Source organism: Arvicola amphibius, chromosome 4 (genome assembly GCF_903992535.2).
Source record: "Arvicola amphibius chromosome 4, mArvAmp1.2, whole genome shotgun sequence".
Taxonomy (NCBI): Eukaryota; Metazoa; Chordata; class Mammalia; order Rodentia; family Cricetidae; genus Arvicola; species Arvicola amphibius.
Window position 1 is genome coordinate 89,507,638 of NC_052050.1, and position 18,984 is coordinate 89,526,621.

The 18,984-nt window shown below is 45.6% G+C and overlaps 1 protein-coding gene across 2 annotated transcripts in view; it reads left to right on the plus strand.

Annotated features, from left to right (window-relative positions):
- Rab40c (RAB40C, member RAS oncogene family) overlaps positions 1–18,984 on the plus strand; it is a 39,281-nt gene that overhangs the window by 17,214 nt on the left and 3,083 nt on the right. For both annotated transcript variants that reach the window (XM_038328716.1, XM_038328717.1), the window contains exons 3-4: positions 9,400–9,460; positions 10,731–10,791. In XM_038328716.1, coding sequence (XP_038184644.1) covers positions 9,400–9,460; positions 10,731–10,791 — 122 coding nt within the window. The remainder of the gene's footprint in view (positions 1–9,399; positions 9,461–10,730; positions 10,792–18,984) is intronic.

Here is an 18,984-nt window from a genome sequence, read left to right on the forward strand (position 1 = left end):
CTCACTGCTGTAGCACTACCTTACAGAGCTGGAGGTCATACTAGGGCTATTCCCTGAGCTGACGTCAGTGTGCGGACAGGGAACTGAGTGTGCCTTGGTGGGGAAATAGTTATTGAACATGTGGGAGACCCAGGATTTAATCCCTAGCATTACTACCAAAAAAAAAAAAAAAACAGAAAACAAAACACAATAAATGGATGGTGGTGCACACCTTTAACCCCAGCACTCTGGAGGCAGAGGCAGGCAGACTTCAAAACAAAAAACAAAACTAACCAACAAACCAAAAAACAGGGTGTTGGCAGCTAGCATTGTTGGCTAAGCTCTGGAAAAGGTTTCATTTCCTTGCTCAATGGGTTATTAGCAGAATTGGGTTCTTATGGTTGTGGGACTAAAGTTTCTCTTTTTTTGTTTTGCTTTGTGGAACTTGCTTTGTGGACCAGGGTGGCCTTGAACTCACTGAGATCTTGTCTCTGCCTCCTGAGTGCTGGGATTACAGGCTACACTACTCTGCCCAACTAGTGACTTGTTTTTATCATCACTTCCTCTCTACTGCTCTTGCCCAAATTCATATATGAAGTAACCCTTTGAGGAACTACTGAGTAAGCAACCAGGTAATTTTGACGTTCTATTTGGCTGGCCTCCTGAAACTGCTTTCATATCTCCAAGCCTAGAGCTGACATGTGCTTGCCCCTCCCTGCTTCCATTTATCCTCAGTCATCCTGAAAGGCTAGACATAGACCAGCAGTGGAAGGATGGGATTTGGGAGTCTCAGGACCTCAGCTTCAGGCTAAGACCTACAGACATGGCCCTCAGTTCCACCAGGCCCAGAGCTGCTCCCAGACAGTACTTTGTAGAAACTCATTTATTGTGTTGAAAAAGAAACAAAATTCAAGTGATACATTGTGCACTGACTTTAAATGTGCCTAGATACATATCTGCAAAACAGTTCCTAAAGAGCCAGGTGTAATGTAACACATTTTTAATTCCAGCATTTGGGAGGCAGAGGAAGGAGGATCCCTAAGTTTTAGACTAGCCTTGTCTACAGAGTGAGTTTCAGGACAGCCAGGGCTACACAGAGAAACCCTGTCTCAAAAACCAAAACAAACAAAACAAAATAGTTCACAAAGAAAAAAGGGTGATTGGTGATGAAATCAGTTATCAGATTGTAGTGCACAGGTGGTCGTGTTGGCTAGAGTAGGGCTTGAGCCTGTCATTGGGGTAGGAGAAGGGAGCGTTCAAGGCCAGCCTGGGCTACATAGTAAGACCCTGTGTGGAGATGAGATAGGCAGCCTAGCCAGGCATTTGACTGATTGTGGACATCAGCATATCCCTCATGCTTCAGAATAGTCCTGAATATAGTAGTGGTGTCTTTCCCCCAGTGACAAAATGTCCCCCAGGACTGAGGAGACGACTCTGTCGGTAAAGTGCCTGCTACACAGTCATGAGGCCTGAATTTGGATCCTGAAAACTCACATAAAAAGCCAGTTATGGCAGCATGTGCCTGTAATTCCAGAATTGGGGTGTGGGGTAGGGTGGCAAAGATAGGTTCCTGAAGCTCCTGGCTGGCCAACCTAGCCAAATTGCTGGACCACATCCCCTCAAGGGAATGTTTAGAATCTATGAGGGCAGTTTGTTTGTTTGTATTAGTAATATGTGTGTATGTGTGAATTCTGGGTTGCTCTTCACATTAATTACTTATTCATTCTCCTACCTTTTTATTTGTTTTCTTTGAAGCAGGGTCTCAGTTAAGTAGCTCTGACTGGCCTGGAACTCAGAGAGATCTGCCAGCCTCTGCCTGTAAGTGTTGGGGATTAAAGGTGTGTTTAATTTAAAAACAATTCAACTTTGTTATTTTGTGAGTATGGGTACACATACCATGGCACATTTGTGGAGGTCCGAGGTCAGCTTTGTGGAGCTGGTCCTCCCTTTCCACCTTTTAAAAGGTTCTGGGTCTAACTCAGGCTGCCACCCACTGAACCCACCTCCCTGCCTCCAGTCCCCACTTGAGTACACGAACCTCTGACAGCAGTTGGGTGATGACTTAAGCCTCTGTGGCACCTAAAAACAGTGCCTGGAGTGGGGTAGGAATGTACAGAACTCTACTGTTAAGTGAACTGCCACTTCCTTGGGAGTTGCTCACTGAGTAATAGTAAAGTGTCTTGAAAAAGGCACAAATCTGGGACCAGCCAGATGGCTCAGTTACTGAGGTACCACAAAACCTGACAGCCTGAACTTGATCTTTAGAATCCATGTGCTAAGCTGGGCAATGGTGGTGCACGCCTTTAATCCCATCACTCGGGAGGCAGAGACAGATGGATCTCTGTAAGTCCGAGGCCAGCCTGGCTTATAGATCGAGTTCCAGAACAGCCAAGGCTGTGCAGAGAGACCCCCATCTTGAAAACAAAACAAAATAAAAAACAAAAACAAAACAAAAAAGAACCTACGTGGTAGAAGGAGAGAACTGACTCCCCCAAGTTGTCCTCTGATCTCCATATGTGTGCTATGGTATGCTCATGTTCTCACCACCATACACACAAGATTAATAAATAAAAAAATTTAAACATAAATTTGTAAGATACAAAGCTGTTGGTTTAGCAGGCAGGATATGCAGCCATAGCTGAGTGAGGGGGGTGGTCACAAGAATTCTGCTGAACTCAGAGCAGGTGCCAAGAGGCTGGCATGTCAAAGTCCCACTCTACCAGGAGACACAGGAGGCTTATTCTCTTAGAGAATAGAGCCATGGACACCAGACACCACCGGGTGCATGAGGGTGGAGAGAAGCAAGGAGCTAATAACAGAGTCCTCTTAGGCCAATTTCATTCTAAATGGGGGAACTTGGCACCCCTTGGCTCCAGCACTGGCAGACAGGGTCTCAAAGCAAGCGTCTGGTCTTCACTGCACAATTGTCAGTTCAAGAGAGGTTCCAGAGACACCCACAGACCAGCAGCAGCTCCACAAACACTGGTTTCCAAGCCAGAGTCACAGAGCCTTCTGCGACTTCTGCAGCTTTTCAGGGGCTTTTGTAGGGAGCAAAGGGACAAACAAGCTCATTAGCATGTATAGTAAAGGACCCAGGGAACACCAGAGAGCTCCAGACATCTCATCACACCTCTGAGAACAAAGACCAGGTTCCTGCCCTGTTGGGATATCCAGACCCCAAAGAGCTGCCAGAAATAACAAATCAGTGGATATTGAAAAAAAAAAAAAAAAAAAAAAGGCTGGAAATTAAATTAAGATAATCTCCCAGTAAATAGAATATAAAGGCAAGACTGGGGGAAGATGAGAAACTTGGACAATTATCTTAACAGTCACTCTAGCCAGAATGGGTCAGGTATCAGCTGTAGCCATGTTTATTGCTACAACTCTATGGTGTTTCAAAGTCCCTGCCACCAAAGAAGCTGCAGCAGTCTGCTCACAAACCGCACTCAAATGCTCTGTAGCCGGACCTCCTGCCTGAAAGAGTCAGAGTTTGCATTAGCAGGACGGCCCAGAAAGCCAGCATTTTAAAGTGGTGCAACTTTTTTCCTGCTTTGGCTAAAAACCAAAAAGCATGCGGTCAGCTTTTCATCAACACCATTTAAGTGTTTCGTAGCAGGACCTCTTAAAAGAGCTGCAAGGTTTTGCAGCTAAAGCTGAGTCAGGAAGCCTCTCTTAAATGAGACGCATTTGCCTCTAGCAAACAGAGCCCACCTGAGAAAATGCTGCTATCAATAGCCATGCTTTATTCTTTTCTGTCTGTAATTACTTCCCAAGCTCTCTCATGCTTTATGTGGATGCAGTTGTCCACGTGGGTGCCATTTGTTGACTTGAGTTTTCTGTCCTGCCCTGTTCCCACAATCATTAAGTTCCAAAGAAATTACACAGAGGTCTATATTAGTTATAAACTGATTGGCCCATTAGCTCAGGCTTCTTATTAACTCTTATAACTTATATTAGCCCATTATTCTTGTCTATGCTAGCCACATGGCTTGGTATCTTATTCAGTGAAGCAGTCACATCTTGCTTCTTCTGTAGCTGGGCCAGGACTCCAGCATGGGTCAGGAAGGACAGGATCTGAGCATGTAGAACAAGGCAAACAGAAGGAAGGGCAGCATCCAGCACCAAGGCTGAAGGCCGCACTGATCCCCAAGCAGAGAAAACATTCTGATAGAAGTTAGAGGAAAAGGTTGGGAGTTGCAGGGCACTTGGCACAGTTCAAGGGTAGCTTTGTGAGATTTGGTTTCATATAAACTTAAACAAAAGGCCCTGAATATATGGTAGACAGAGCCAGGACCCTGGCTAGTCATTTTATTCTCATAAGTGGAGCAAGTATTATAACCTCCTTGCCTCAGTTTCCTTGTTTGATATGTATCTCATAAGGTTAAAAATTGTATTCAGGGGGCTGGAAAGATGGCTCAGGGTTTAAGAGCACTGGCTGCTCTTCCAGCAGTTCTGAGTTCAATTCTCAGCCTCCACATGGCAGCTCTCAACTGTCTGTAATTCCAGTTCTAGGGGCTCTAACACCCTTATACAAATATACATGCAGGCAAAACAGCAATGCACATTTAAAAAACAATGTGTTCAAGTCTGCCAAGGGGCAGCATTTTGCTGGGTTTAAATGACCAAGAGGGCTACAAGGACAGAGCCAAACTGTTAGGTGAGGCTTTCAGATCTAGTGCATAGTGGCTGGGTCTGCGGCCCTTCTGCTTAGAGAAGCCTTAGCCCAGATGATCTTGGGCCTGAGGGGCAGCTGGTCCTCTGGGGGCTTGTGCATCTTGAATTAAGCTATGTTGTCTTAGCTGGTGAAAAAGAAGAATACTTTTAAACAGAAGGGGAAAGTGAGTAGTGCTGACAGTGTTCACGTAGAAAGGCCTGTACTGACACCCACCAATCCCCTTACAGCCATGTTCAGACTTGAGCTTGCCCGTGACTCTGCCAGCCTTTGCCCCACATGCCTGCTGTCTGTCTTGTGCCTGGCTCAGGCCCTGTTCCAGGTCACTGCTCTGTGTCTTCCACCACACTCCACCTCTGTGCCCCCTCCTTCTCAGGGCCTACTTACCCTCAAGCCTTGGATAATTGCTCCTTTTAGAACCCTTCCAAGCCAAGGGCTCCTTCCCTGGTAATCTTGGCATAACACTTTAATGTGAACTGTCATTAGACCCCCAAGCATGCTCTTCTACTGAACTATGCTCTCTTTAGTTGCTTAGTGTAGCACCCCTTCAGAGCTGTATAATGAGCAATGGGAGTAGTGAGGTCCTGCTCACTGAACTGGGAGCCAAGAGATTAAAATCACCCAACTCTGCTGAGAATGGCCCAGAATCTGGAGGAATCTCGGGGGATGCTGACTAGCCTTGGGCTGTAGCTCAGCCAGTCTAGAAGACTAGAAGTCAGGGAAGATGCTTTCCAGGTGAGGACAGCAGTTTTCACTTTCCTGACTTTGCCCCAAAAAAGGACCTGCTAGAGGGCACTGATGCAAAGCCGCCTGTCACCAACCCCTGTGACCTCCTTAAGCCACAGGTCTACCAGGCAACACCTGCACTTCCTGGCAGGAGAGCTGAAAAGTCTAGCTCAGTGGGCTCCTGTGGTGGGCATTCACTGGTACTTATGCAGTGCCACAAAGCTAGATTGCTCCTTTTATTTTTCTTTCTTTCTTTCTTTCTTTCTTCCTTTCTTTCTTTCTTCCTTCCTTCCTTCCTTCCTCCCTTCCTTCCTTCCTTCCTTCCTCCTTTCTTTTTTTCTTCTTTTTTTTTTTTTTTTTTTTTTTAAGGCAGAATTTCTTTGTGTAGCCTTGGCTGGCCTAGAACTCACTCTGTAGACCAGGCTGGCCTTAAACTCAGAGATCTGCCTACTTCTGCCTCCCAAATGCTGGGATTAAAGGCGTGCATGTACACTACCACCGCCTGGCTATTTATTTATTTTTATTTTGTTTTTGGAGGCAGGGTCTGTCTGTTTGGTTCTGGGTGTTCTGGAACTATATAGACTAGACTGGCCATGTACTCAAGAGTTCTGCCTGCTTCTACCTCCAAAGTACTGGGATTAAAGCTGTGTGCCAGCATGCCTGGCACATTGAATGATTTACTTTGTCTAAAATTCCCTCCCTTTTATTTTGGGTGCTGGCAGTTGAACCCAGGACCTTGTGTATGTAGCAAATCACGTTTTACTATTGTGCTCTACTCCAGGCTCCGTCGTTTAAAAAGCTGCTGAATGTTTAAAGCCTGATGGGGGAGAGGTTGGTTCACTGGCCATCGGATGACTGTGTCCATGTGTCCTGGGTGAGCACAGAATACCTAGGTGTATATGGAGAACAGGCCCTTGGTCCTCCCCCCAACCCTCCACCCCGGGTAAGCTCCTCTCTTGAGATGCTTGACCTGGTTCCCAGAGTTGCAAACTATCTCCATGTTGAAGTGTTCCAGGCCCTCCTGGTGCTGGAGCTGCTAGAATGTTTGATTCTGAAAGGCAGTTGTGCTGGCTGGGGGAGCCTTTCAGTGTCGCGGTCAGCAGGGACCACTTCAAAGCCAGCTGAGGACAGTGACAGGCCCATTAGCATAGCTCTTTATGTGGCTGACAGGTCTGTTTGTTGGTGACTTCATGGTCTCTTTGTAGGCTCTTCCTAGTTGTAGCTGCTGCACTCTTGGCAGGCCTGTGGCCACAGCGCCATCTAGGGGTAGTTTAGTAGTCAGATAGTTGCTTTCCTCGGGGATAGGATTGGAGAGTCCAGATCACAGTCAAGGCTATGTGTGCTGTAGTTCTTGTTGATGGCTCTCAAAGAGGCCAGACAAAAATCAGTACAAAGTGTGGTGATACATGCCTTTAATCCCAGTACTCAGGAAGCAGAGGCAGAGAGATCTCTATGAAAGATCTCTTGAGTTCAAGGACAGCCCAGTCTACATAGTGAGTTCGAAGACAGCCAGAGCTATAGAAGTGAGATCCTGCCTCAAAACAAACAAACAAATAAAAGCACACCGGGCAGTAGTGGCACTTGCCTTGGCAGAGGCAGGAGGATCTCTTTAAGTTCAAGGCCAGCCTGATCTACAGAGTGAGTTCCATGACAGCCAGGACTACACAGGGAAACCCTGTCTTGGGGAAGGAAAAAAAAAACAGCGTTATTAATTAATTAAAAATCACCACAATAGTGTCCCCACAAGCTTCTCTTGGAAGCTGCAGTTGCCAGCATTGAACTTCTACCATAGAAACTCGGGAAAGTAGGGAAAAGGTACGGGAGCACTATGACCTGGTCCAGCGGTCAATCCTGTGGTGTGTATGCAATACCCCTACCTTATGTCATGGAAGTAGAGGAGTCAGAGGCAGGAGAATTGCTGCAAATTCAAGCCAGCTGTATAACAAGTTCCAGGCCAGGTAGACTACATAGAGAACCCTGTCTCAAAAATCCATGTCTTAACTACACTTTTCACACTTGTCAAGTTCACAGCTCAGGAGCACCACTTGTTTGTACATTTGTACAATCATATTGTATTAGCATTCCCAGCTGTTTCTCTATATCTCACTATCTGTTTTGTGTCTAGCCATGTAATCCAGTATGCAGTGGTTAGCATAGGGTTCTGATTTCATTTTCTGATGGCTGCCAATAATGCTACAAATTTTTTTTGTGCTTGTTGACCATTGCTATCTATGTCTTTTGTAGGGATATGTCTTTGTCTATTTTTTAATTGAGTTGTTTTATTGTTGAGTTGAAGGAGTTCTTTATAGAACTCTCGGTCTTTTTTGTTTGTTTGTTTGTTTTTTCAAAACAGGGTTTCTCTGTAGCTTTGGTGCCTGTCCTGGAACCCTGGAACTAGCTCTTGTAGACCAGGCTGGCCTCGAACTCACAAAGATCCGCCTGCCTCTGCCTCCCGAGTGCTGGGATTAAAGGTGTGCACCACCGCCGCCTGGCTAACTCTCGGTCTTAATAAGATTTATAATTTGCAAATATTTTCTTCTGTATGTTGCAATTTTTCACTCTGTTATAGTGTCCTTTAATGCATGAGAACCAAGTTTGAATGCAGTTACTAGTTGACCAGGCAGAAGATGGCTCAGAAGAAGCTACTGATGCCGGAAGAGGATGTTGTACTGTAATGTAGACATAGAGATACACAGGGGTATAGGCGCACAGACAACAATGTACACTCAATGCACACAGGTTGTGCACTGGGTGTGCAGATGTGCATATGCGCATGTACACCACATTCTGTGAGAGTGGTACCTGTGCATTTTAAATGTCCATCTCCAAGTCCTCTTGGAACACAGTTAACTTGTTAGGTTTTAGACATGATTTTCTGTAGATTAGGCAGCCTTGAACTTACTGTGCAGAGAAAAGTGACCTTGAGTTCTAGATCTGCATCTGCCTCCCAAGTGGTAGAATTATAGTTGTGTATCGCTACACCTGGCTTGCAAGTATTATGTGAAAAATAAGAAACTGATGTCTTTAAGGTTTAAACTGGAGTTGAGAGAGGGAGTTACTGTTCAGGAACCTTTGCTGCGTAGTAAGCTCCATTGTGTCATCGTTGTTCATCATTGCTGGTGTCCTCCCCCCCCCCCCCCCCGTTTAAAAAACAAATGGGCACCACTGGTGGATCTGATAAGGCTCCAGTGTTTATATAAATTAAATATCCAGTGCAGCCTGCTTCCACCAACATCTGTTTTTTTTTTTTTCTTCATAAAAATGTGAAAACATAAAGCAAACCCTCAAGGTAGAGTAAGCATAAAGTTCTTTGGAGAGCTTTGTGGGGAGCAGAATTTTTAAAAGATTACTTTGGTCCTGTGTGGTGGTCTCATCTGTAATCCTCGGGTGCTCAGGCAGGAGACTGCATGAGCTTAAGGCCAGCCTGGGCTACATCTGAAGACCCTTGGCAGTGGTGGCACACACCTACTCAAGAGGTAGAGGTAGGCGAATCTCTGATTTGGAGGCCAGCCTGGTCTATAGAGCAAGTTCAGGATGGCCAGGGCTACCCTGTCTCAAAAAAACAAACAAAACCTAAGTAATAAGGAAATACCTTCATCTTGGTGATGCATCAGTATCTAAGAACTGTGATAAATCCAAGAATTAGGAAGTACTTTGTTTTTTGAGAGTTCAACTGTAGAATCTATAGGAAAAACATGTCACAGTGGGAGTGAACCATTTCCCTCCAGGCATTCTGGGTTCAAAGCCGTTAGAGAGACTGGTGTGACCTGAGTATATCTAATGTCCCATTCTGATCTGGGCTTCTACCTTGCCCATGGTTGCCCTACAATGTGAGCTAGTCAGGTGCCCTGAGAAAGCCATAGCTGAGGGCAATGAGCACCTTCCTCCTGCTCCTGCTTCCCTGGGGGTCATTGTGGGATTTGAGGAAGTATATTTTTCTGTTTAAAACACAGACTTGGGCAGGAGGACCTCACAGTGAAGCCCATTACTAATGGACGCTCTCACCATCTGCTTCCTCACAGGAATTGACTATAAGACTACCACCATCCTACTGGACGGACGGCGTGTCAAGCTGGAACTCTGGTGAGTTGGTAATCTGATGAGGACATGGAAGCCAAGTGAGGAAGCATCTTTTTAAAAATATTTTATTTACTTTTATGTGTGTTGATATTTTACTTGCATGTATGTCTATGTGAGAGTGTCAGATCTTGGAGTTATAGATAGTTGTGAGCTGCCGTGTGGGGCTGGGAATTGGACCCAGGTCCTCTGGGAGAATAGCCAATGCTCTTAACTGCTGAGCCATCTCTCCAGCCCCATGAGAAAGCATCTTATTTGCAGTAACCTTTTAAATAGACTCTGTTCAAACTGGATTTTTCTCCATGATGAGCAAAACAAAAAACCCAGGATATTTTATTTTAAAGCCTCCTCCAATTTTGTTTGTTTGTTTGTTTTTGTTTTTTGAGACAGGGCTTCTCTCTGATACAGTCTTTGCTGTCTTGGAACTCACTCTGTAGATTAGGCTAGCCTCGAACCCACAGAGATCCTCTTACCTCTGCCTCTGCTGGGATTAAAGGCATGCACCACCACTGCCTGGCACCTCCTCCAATTTTACCCATAAAAACTTGTTTCCCTGGGCTGGAGAGATGGCTCAGTGGTTAAGAGCATTGCCTGCTCTTCCAAAGGTCCCAAGTTCAATTCCCAGCAACCACATGGTGGCTAACAACCATCTGTAATGAAGTCTGGTGCCCTCTTCTGGCCTGCAGGCATACACACAGAGAGAATACTGTATACATAATGAATAAATATTTTTTTTAAAAAAAAGAAGAGGACTGCTGCTCTTTGAGAGGACCCAGATTTGGGTCCCAACACCCATGCTACAGCTCACAGCAGTGTATAATTTTCAGTTCCAGTGGGTCTAACACCCACTTCAGGCCTCTCATGGGCATTAGGCATGCATGTGTTGTTCATACATGTAAAATAAAAATTAAGGCTGGGCATGGTGTAATCCCAACACTCAGGGCAGATCTCTGTGAGTTCAAGGCCAGCTTGATATAAAAAGTGACTTCTGGGACAGCTAGTGCTGTTACACAGAGAAACCTGTCTCAAAAAACCAAAACAAACACAAATTAAGAAGGAGCTGTGTGTACACTTGCCTTTAATCCCAGTCAGTACTCCAGAGGCAGAGGCAGGCAGAGACTTTTGTGAATTCGAGGCTAGCCTATTCTATGTAGCCCATCCTAGTCAAAATTACACAGTGAGACTGTCTAAAAAAAAACAAGAAGAAGAAAGACAGGACTGAGCCTCTCATACTGGGAATACTCGTGCATGCTGTTGACCCTCCTGTGTGTTTCAGGGACACTTCGGGCCAGGGCAGGTTCTGCACCATCTTCAGGTCCTACTCGAGGGGCGCACAGGTAAGACCAGCACCATTATGTTGTCTGGTAGGTCTCCTGATTCTTTCTGAACCTGTATCACTATCCTGCCAGTTCCCTAAGAACTTTACTCCTTTTGATCAAGTGTTTTGTTTTCTTCCAGCGCTGAGGATTGAGCTCTGGGCCCTTATTGTACATGATAGGTGGGGTTCCACTACTGAGCTGCTTCCTCAGCCCTTTTTTTCCCAAGGATTTTGATGTCCAGACATCAAGTCTCCAAAAGCCCATCTGTGTAGGAAGGATTCTTAGCCTTGTAGCCTCATTTTGAGGCTGCCTATCTGGGAGGCAACTGAGTCTCTATTGTACCTGCCTCTAGTATCCCTGTATGAACCCTTGCTGTTTTCATGGTGCCTCAAGATGTGCCCTGAACTTAGCACAGCCACTGCAGTGGCCTTTCCAAGCTGTTGAGGTGTAGATTATCCATTTGTTTCACCAGAAGCCAAAGGTGTTCCCCCATACTTTCCTCGCACACAGAATTGTGTATCTCCTAAGGGTGTGACTGAATGTGAAGGTGACTTGGGCTGTATCAAAGTTAGAACTCTGCAGATTGGAAATGTTAACGATGGGCTGCAGCCAATTCTCTGGGCAGGAAATAGGCTATAGGGGATCTTGTCTTGGTGGTAAGAGAGCACCATGCATGGTGTTCCCTGGAGTCCCCTAAAGCTTTCAGATATTTTTTTCATCATTCTGAAACCAGAGGGGAAGTAGTTGAGACCTGTGTAAATAGAACTGCTTTAGATTCTGTGTTGCTCTGCATGAGGGATGTGAATGGAAGTTCAGTTCTGTTTGGTGCACCTCAAACTTCTGCAAGAGCCGGAGAACCCCCAGACCCAGACCCTACCTCTAGACAACCAGGAGTGAGGAATACAAATGGTTCTGAGCCGCTATGTGGGTTCTAGGACTCAAATCTGGGTCCTTTGTAAGAGCAGTCAGTACTCTTAGGCACTGAACCATCTCCACAACTCTCCCTGATTTTTGAGATAGGATCTTATACTTCGTAGCCCAAGTAGACCTCAAACTCTGCAGGGAGCCTCCTTCTCTAGCCTTTCAACTGCTAGAAATAAATATATGAGCCACCACTCTCCGCCCATTATTCTTTTATAAGAGAACGATGAATATGTCTTACATTTAAAAAGATTTTGAATTGTTATTGTTGTTGTTGTTTTGAGAGGAAAAGAACACACAAAAGCACAAGCACCAGGCTATCCTGGAACTCACTCTGCACACCAGTCTGGCTTTGAATTCAGAGAGTGCTGGGATTAAAGGCATGTTTTCTGCTCTCCTACCCTTTGTCAACCCTTTGTCTCCTGGGTCCCTCAAGGTCTGAGTCTTACACATCGCACAAGCAAAGGCTACTGGCTTCTCCTTTGCTTTTTGTCACTTGTCACATGTAGCACTGTTTTGTGGCTGCTGCTGAATCCCTTTCATCCTCACCAGTGGCCAAGCTTGTTTTTATGGTTGAGTCCTGAAGCAGCCTCTTAATTCCTATAGTCCTGTGCTGCCTCCTGGGAGAGAGAGGGTGCCCCTGGGTTGGTATATGGAGGTCCTAAGACAGGCTTGACAATATCTACTCACTGTGGGGCCACACCAGTACCAGCAGGAGGTGCTGTCCAGCTGCGCTTGCGTTTACTTCCATTAGTACAGGTGTATGTTGTCCTTTAAGGGCAGAGTGGATTTGTTTATAGGAAAGGGTTTCTATGAGAAGTGGTAGAGGATACACTAGTAGGTCATTGCTGAGGAGGATATCCGCATGCCTCTTGGCCCCTGGCAGTTGCGTGTGTGTGTGTGTGTGTGTGTGTGTGTGTGCGCGCGCGCGCGCGCGCATGTGTGCGTGTGTGTAGAAGAGAATGTTTTAACACAACCAGGGTGTGTGAGGTGGGAAGACAGGAGGATTTCACTCTGGCTCTTTGTACTTGGGGAGTTTGAACCACACAGATACATTGTATTACTAAGTGCCTATCTATTTACATGTATTACTTATTTGAGGGGAGTGTGTATAAGTGGAGGTCAGAGGGCAAGTTTTGGGAGTTAGTCCTCTTCTTCCTCAATGTGGATTGCTGAGATCAAACTCAGGTTGTCAGGCTTAGCAGCAGGAGCCATCTCTGAGGTTAGTCCTGAGCTGGTCTTTCTGCCTCTACCTTCTAGGTGATAGGGTAATAGGTATATAGAATCATGACAGTTCTCTCTCCCTCCCTCCCTCTCCCTCTCCCTCTCCCTCTCCCTCTCCCTCTCCCTCTCCCTCTCCCTCTCCCTCTCTCTCTCGGTCTTACTATGTAACATCAGCTGGCCTTGATCCCACAGCAGTTCTCCTAACCCAGCCTCCCAAGTACTGCATTTAGAAGCATGTACCACCAGACCCAGCTTAATTTGTAGGGTTTGGTTTTCATTTGTTTGTTATTTTCAGTAAGATAAAGGCTTGCTATGTAGCCCTGGATGGCCTGAAACTTGATAGATGGGACTGGCCTCAAACTCACAGATATCTGCCTGCCTCTACCTCCTGAGTGCTGAGAGTAAATGTTCAATTTTTAATTTTTTAAATTATTTTTTCTTAGTTTATTTGCATTAGTGTTTTAGAAGATCAGCCAGTGCTCTTAACCTCTGAGCCATCTCTCCAGCTCCCCTCAATTTTTATTTTTAAAAGGTACTTTAGGGCTGGAGAGATGGCTCAGAGGTTAAGAGCACTGGCTGCTCTTGCAGAGGTCCTGAGTTCAATTCCCAGCAACCACATGGTGGCTCACAGCCGTCTATAATGAGATCTGATGCTCTCTTCTGGTGTGCAGGCAGATCACTGTCTCCATAATAAACAAATAAATCTTTTTTTAAAAATGAGTTTTTACCCATATATTTTTATTTATTTATTTATTTATTTATTTATTTATTTATTTATTTATTTTTTTTTTTTGGTTTTTCGAGACAGGGTTTCTCTGTGGCTTTGGAGCCTGTCCTGGAACTAGCTCTTGTAGACCAGGCTGGTCTCGAACTCACAGAGATCCGCCTGCCTCTGCCTCCCGAGTGCTAAGGTACTTTAGAGTGCTACAACGATGGTTCAATCAGTGAAGTGTTACCATACAAGCATGAAGACCCAAGTTTGGATCCCCAGCACCCATATTAAAAAGCCAAGTGAAATGGCATGTACCTGTAATCCAAGTACTGGGGAGGCAGAAACAGCAAGAGCCCTGAAATTTAATGGCCAGCCATTCTAGCCAAATTGACAAGCTCCAGGTTCAGTAAGAGACCTTATCTCTCTCTTTCTCTCTCCCTCCCTCCCTCCCTCCCTCCCTCTCTCTCTCTCTCTCTCTCTCTCTCTCTCTCTCTCTCTCTCTCTCTCTCTCTCTCTCTCTCTCTCTCACACACACACACACACACACACTCGGTGGAAAGTGATTGAGGACGACATCTGACATCAGCTCTGTCCCCTCCACCCGCCCCCACAGGGCCTCTACATTTTGACATGATGATTACATGGGTATATTTCTTTGTCAAAAACTTATCAATGTCCTTGTCTCAACTTACATGTTTTCTGGTGTATAAATTAAAGGGTAGGGAGATGGCTCAGTAAGTAGTGCTTGCCATACAGGCATAAGACCTGAGATCAGTTTCTAGTACCTGTGTACAAAGATGGACACTGCAGCAAACACCTGTAATCCCAGGAATGGGGCTGCATAGACGGGATCTCTGAGTTTGAGACTAATCTGGTCTCCATAGTGAGTTCCAGGACAGCCAAGGCTACATAGTATTGAAAAACAATAATAGTTGTAACAGTAAGGAACCTACTCTTAGGCTTAGTTCCCCTTCTCAAAATGTATCTTATGTATTAAACTGAACAAAACAGTGTATATGGCCAGGTGGTAGTGATGCACACCTTCAATCCCAGCACTCAGGAGACAGGCAGGTGGATCTCTCTAAATTCTAGGCCAGCCTGGTCTACAAAGCGAGTTCCAGAACAGCCTGGACTATTACACAGAAACTCTGTCTCAAGAAACAAACAAAACAGCAGCAGCAGCAGCAACAACAACAAAACAGTGTGTATGTTCAGAGGCACGTCAAATGTTTGCCACAAGAAGGTCATCTAGGGGGCTGGAGAGATGGCTCAGTGGTTAAGAGCATTGCCTGCTCTTCCAAAGGTTCTGAGTTCAATTCCCGGCAACCACATGGTGGCTCACAACCATCTGTAATGAGGTCTGGTGCCCTCTTCTGGCCTGCAGACATAAACACAGACAGAATATTGTATACATAATAAATAAATAAATAAATATTAAAAAAGGAAGGTAACCTACTAGAGAGATGGCTCAGAGGTTAAGAGCACTTGCTGCTCTTTCAGAGGTCCTGAGATCAATTCCCAGCAACCACATGGTGGCTCACAACCATCTATAATGAGATCTTGTATTCTCTTCTGGTGTGCAGGTGTACATGCAGGTAGAACACTGTATACATAATTAGTAAGTAAATCTTTTTTGAAAAAAAAATAAGAAGGTAGCCAGAAACTAGTTAATAGGCTTGGTGTAGTGTGCTACTTGCTCTTCAGGAAGGGCTGAGCACTTAAATGTTGGGGAATGGTGGCTGACCCGTTGAAGGGCACTTTCCAGAGTCATTTGTGAATGGAGCAGGCCACTGGAAAGTGGAGCCTATGTCTATATTTTGAGTTATGAATGGTCTAAAAATCAGCATTATCTGACTAGCATTAAGAAGACAGTATGGGGGGGGCTGGAGAGATGGCTCAATGGTTAAGAGCATTGCCTGCTCGTCCAAAGGTCCTGAGTTCAATTCCCGGCAACCACATGGTGGCTCACAACCATCTGTAATAAGGTCTGGTGCCCTCTTCTGGCCTGTAGACATACACACAGACAGAATATTGTATGCAGAATAACAAGAAAGAAAGAAAGAAAAAGAAAGAAAGAAAGAAAGAAAGAAAGAAAGAAAGAAAGAAAGAAAGAAAAAGAAAGAAAGAAAGATTTTTGAAAAAAGAAGACAGTATGGGCTGGAGAGATGGCTCAGAGATTTTAGGAGCACAAATTGACTGCTCATGGAGAGACCCTGAGTTCACTTCCCAGCATCCACATGGTGGCTTACAACCATCTGTAACTCCAGTTCCAGAGGATCCAATACCTCTTCTGACCTCTGTGGGTGCCTCCACATATGTACATACACTTGGGCACACACATATACACATAAAATAAATAAATATTTTTTTTAAAAATTAGTCCCAGCACTGGGATGGGGAGTGGGGCACAGGTGGGTCTCTGAGTTCAAGGTCAGCCTGGTCTACAAGTTCCAGAACAGTCAGAATTGTTATAGAGAAACCTTGTCTCAGAAAAAAAGAAAGGCAGGGGAGGAAGAATACAGAATGTGCAGGAGAGTCTTTTTGTATTTTGTACTTTCTCTTTGAGACACAGTTGGTGGTTTGGGGGCTGGTTCTAGTAAGAAAGAACTTACTTCGGTTCTCAGCTGTCTTGTCTGCAGTTCACCACTGATGGTTTTCTCTAGGAAATCCGTGGCCACTTTGGTTTCTCTACTCCAACCTTCACTCATAGAATGTTCTCCCAGTAAGGCCTGACAGTAAAGCTGGGAATGCTTTTACTAGGAGGGGTAGCCAGGGTGAGGGGCAGCCAGGTCAAGGGCTTGTCTTCCAGGAGGTGGGCCTTCTGCTCATTTGTTTTAAATATAACACAGATTCTTGTTATGGCAAAAAGTAAGGGTCTACATAAACAGGAAATGAAAAGCCATCCAGCCTCATACCACCTGTGACGTGTTTGTGTCAACTTCTTATACACGGTGCCCTTTGTGCTTTCGTGCTTTCAAGTGTCAGCGTACACAGCTATGGGAATCTGCTTCCCACTCCACAGTGTACTATGCACACTTACTGTGATTATCAACCATACTTACTTAGAACTTTTTGCTTTTGTTGCTTTTGCTATGCTCTGTGTAGAATCCAGAGCTTTGCACATTGTATGCTGTGCCACTTAGCCGTACCCCCAGCCACTGGACATTTTCTCCCTCTCCCTTCCTCCCTCCTACTTTTGTGCCAGGGTTAGAATCCAGGGCCTCATGTATTCTAAGCTACGACTCTACCACCGAACTACATTCTAGCTGCCCTTTCCCACCCTCCCCCCAAAAGAAAGCCTTCATTGTTAAAACCTGCTGAGATGAGTCTCCCGAGGGTGGGCTTTGGCACACCTTTGATAATCCTCAGGAGCCAGATTGCTACATGCCGTGATGCTGTAGGTGGCATTGTCACCTGCAAAGTCTGGCCTCTCTCCCTTGGCAACAGATGACAGCTTGCTTCCCTATGCTCAAGCAACAGGTACATTCTAGATATGTGCTTGTTTGTTGATTTGGAAAGAGAGTAGAGACTTTGCTATTAATTGTTAGTTGGTCTTGTCTTAGTTAGGTAGTTACTGTAGAGACACCAGTGACCAAGCAAGGCAACTTCCTTTTTTTCCCCCAAGGCAACGTCCTTTTTTTTTTTTTTTGAGACAGGGTTTCTCTGTAGCTTTGAGCCTGTCCTGGAACTAGCCCTTGTAGTCCAGGCTGGCCTCGAACTCACAGAGATCCACCCCATGCAACTTCTAAAAAATGAACAACGGGACATAAATAAATATTGTGCTGGGATTAAAGGTGTGCGCCATCACCTCCTGGCTAAAAGAACACACTTTATGGGAGGCATGTGTACAGTTTCAGAGGGTTAGTTTATTATTATGTCAAGAGCATGGTGATATGCAGGCAGGCATGGTGCTACAGAAGTATCTGGAAGCTTTATATCCTGATCTGCAAACACGCAGAGACAGACAGAGACACTGGGCCTAGGTGAACCTTTGAAACCTCAGAACCCATCCCTAGCAACTCACCTCCTCCAACAAAGACATACCTCCTGATCCTTCCTAATTAGTTCATCAACTGGGGACTGAACATGCAAATATATGAGCATATGGGGGCCATTCTCATTTAACTGTCAGTTTTTTAGTCGGGGTCTTGCTATATAGTCTGGCTGGCCTGGACCTAGCTATCTAGACTAGTAACCAGAGTGGCTTCCAGTTTGCAGCCCATCCCCCTGCCTCAGTCTCCTGAGTGATGGGATTATAAATGTGGCCCTCCATCTCTGCCATGTTTAGTTATTATAAATATATTTTTCACTCACTGACCTGACTCCTTGAGGTCAGGCAGTTTCAGTTTGGCTCCTCTCAGTGGTACCTGACCTCAAGGTAAGGTATGGGATCCCTCCAGGATAGAGAGGTTCCTCCCCAGCTGCTGCCCTACTTGAGCCAGGCCTGTTACCTACCTCTGGGTAAGGCTATCTTTATCTCAGTAGGACTTGGGACTAGCATGAGTTTTCAGAAATGGCAATTCTGTTTCCCTCTTCCTACTCCCATCTTTGCCCGTTTTTGTCCCCCTTCTCTGTCATCCATGTATGAGCACCTGTGGGAAGAGGAATTCAGTGGGTGGATTCTGATTGCTGACCTCTCAAAATCAACTCATAGGATGAGAGGCAGATTTGCAGTGTGTTAACCCTTTGTGATGAGCAGTGTGCTCGCTCAGTACCACCCCTGCTGGAGAGTCCACAGTGGTGGTCCCGCTGGGTATTTGAGGCAGATGGAGACAGCCCAGAGCTGATCTCCCAGTAATTGGTCTCTGAGGGATGTGGCAGGAAAGGCCCCGTAGCAAATCCTGCTTAGCCTGACTGGGGCAGCCCTCACTGACTACTGCTCCGAGTGACTGACATTCTGCTGTATAAGTTTGGAGCTGAAAAACTCAGAGCTGCCTCCATTCAGCCCCAGGTGCCCCTAGAGCAGAGTTTGCTGATAGACTGACTTCCAGAATGCTTGGTCCTCCAGTGAGTTCTGTGGCTCTTCACACTCCTCCCCAAACCAAAGCTTAGACCTTTGTTGGGGAGTGGGGGGTGCTTATAGCCTGTGTGGCTTTTGAATGATTTCAGAGTAATGCCTGTGACTGGCCTGGATTTAAAAAATTGTTAAAAAGCCAATTCTGCTCCAGCAGTGTTCTCAGGGGGTGGACAGGATGGCATGTGTGGGCTGGGCCAATTTAACTCAAAGAAGGTCCCTTCCCTGCTGCTCTCCTGGGTGGCAGATGCATTTCTGGTCCGTAGGTTGTGGCCATGCTAATTATCTGTAGTCTTCTGGGCCATATTCCTATCCCTGCCTAGAAATTGTGACTACTCCT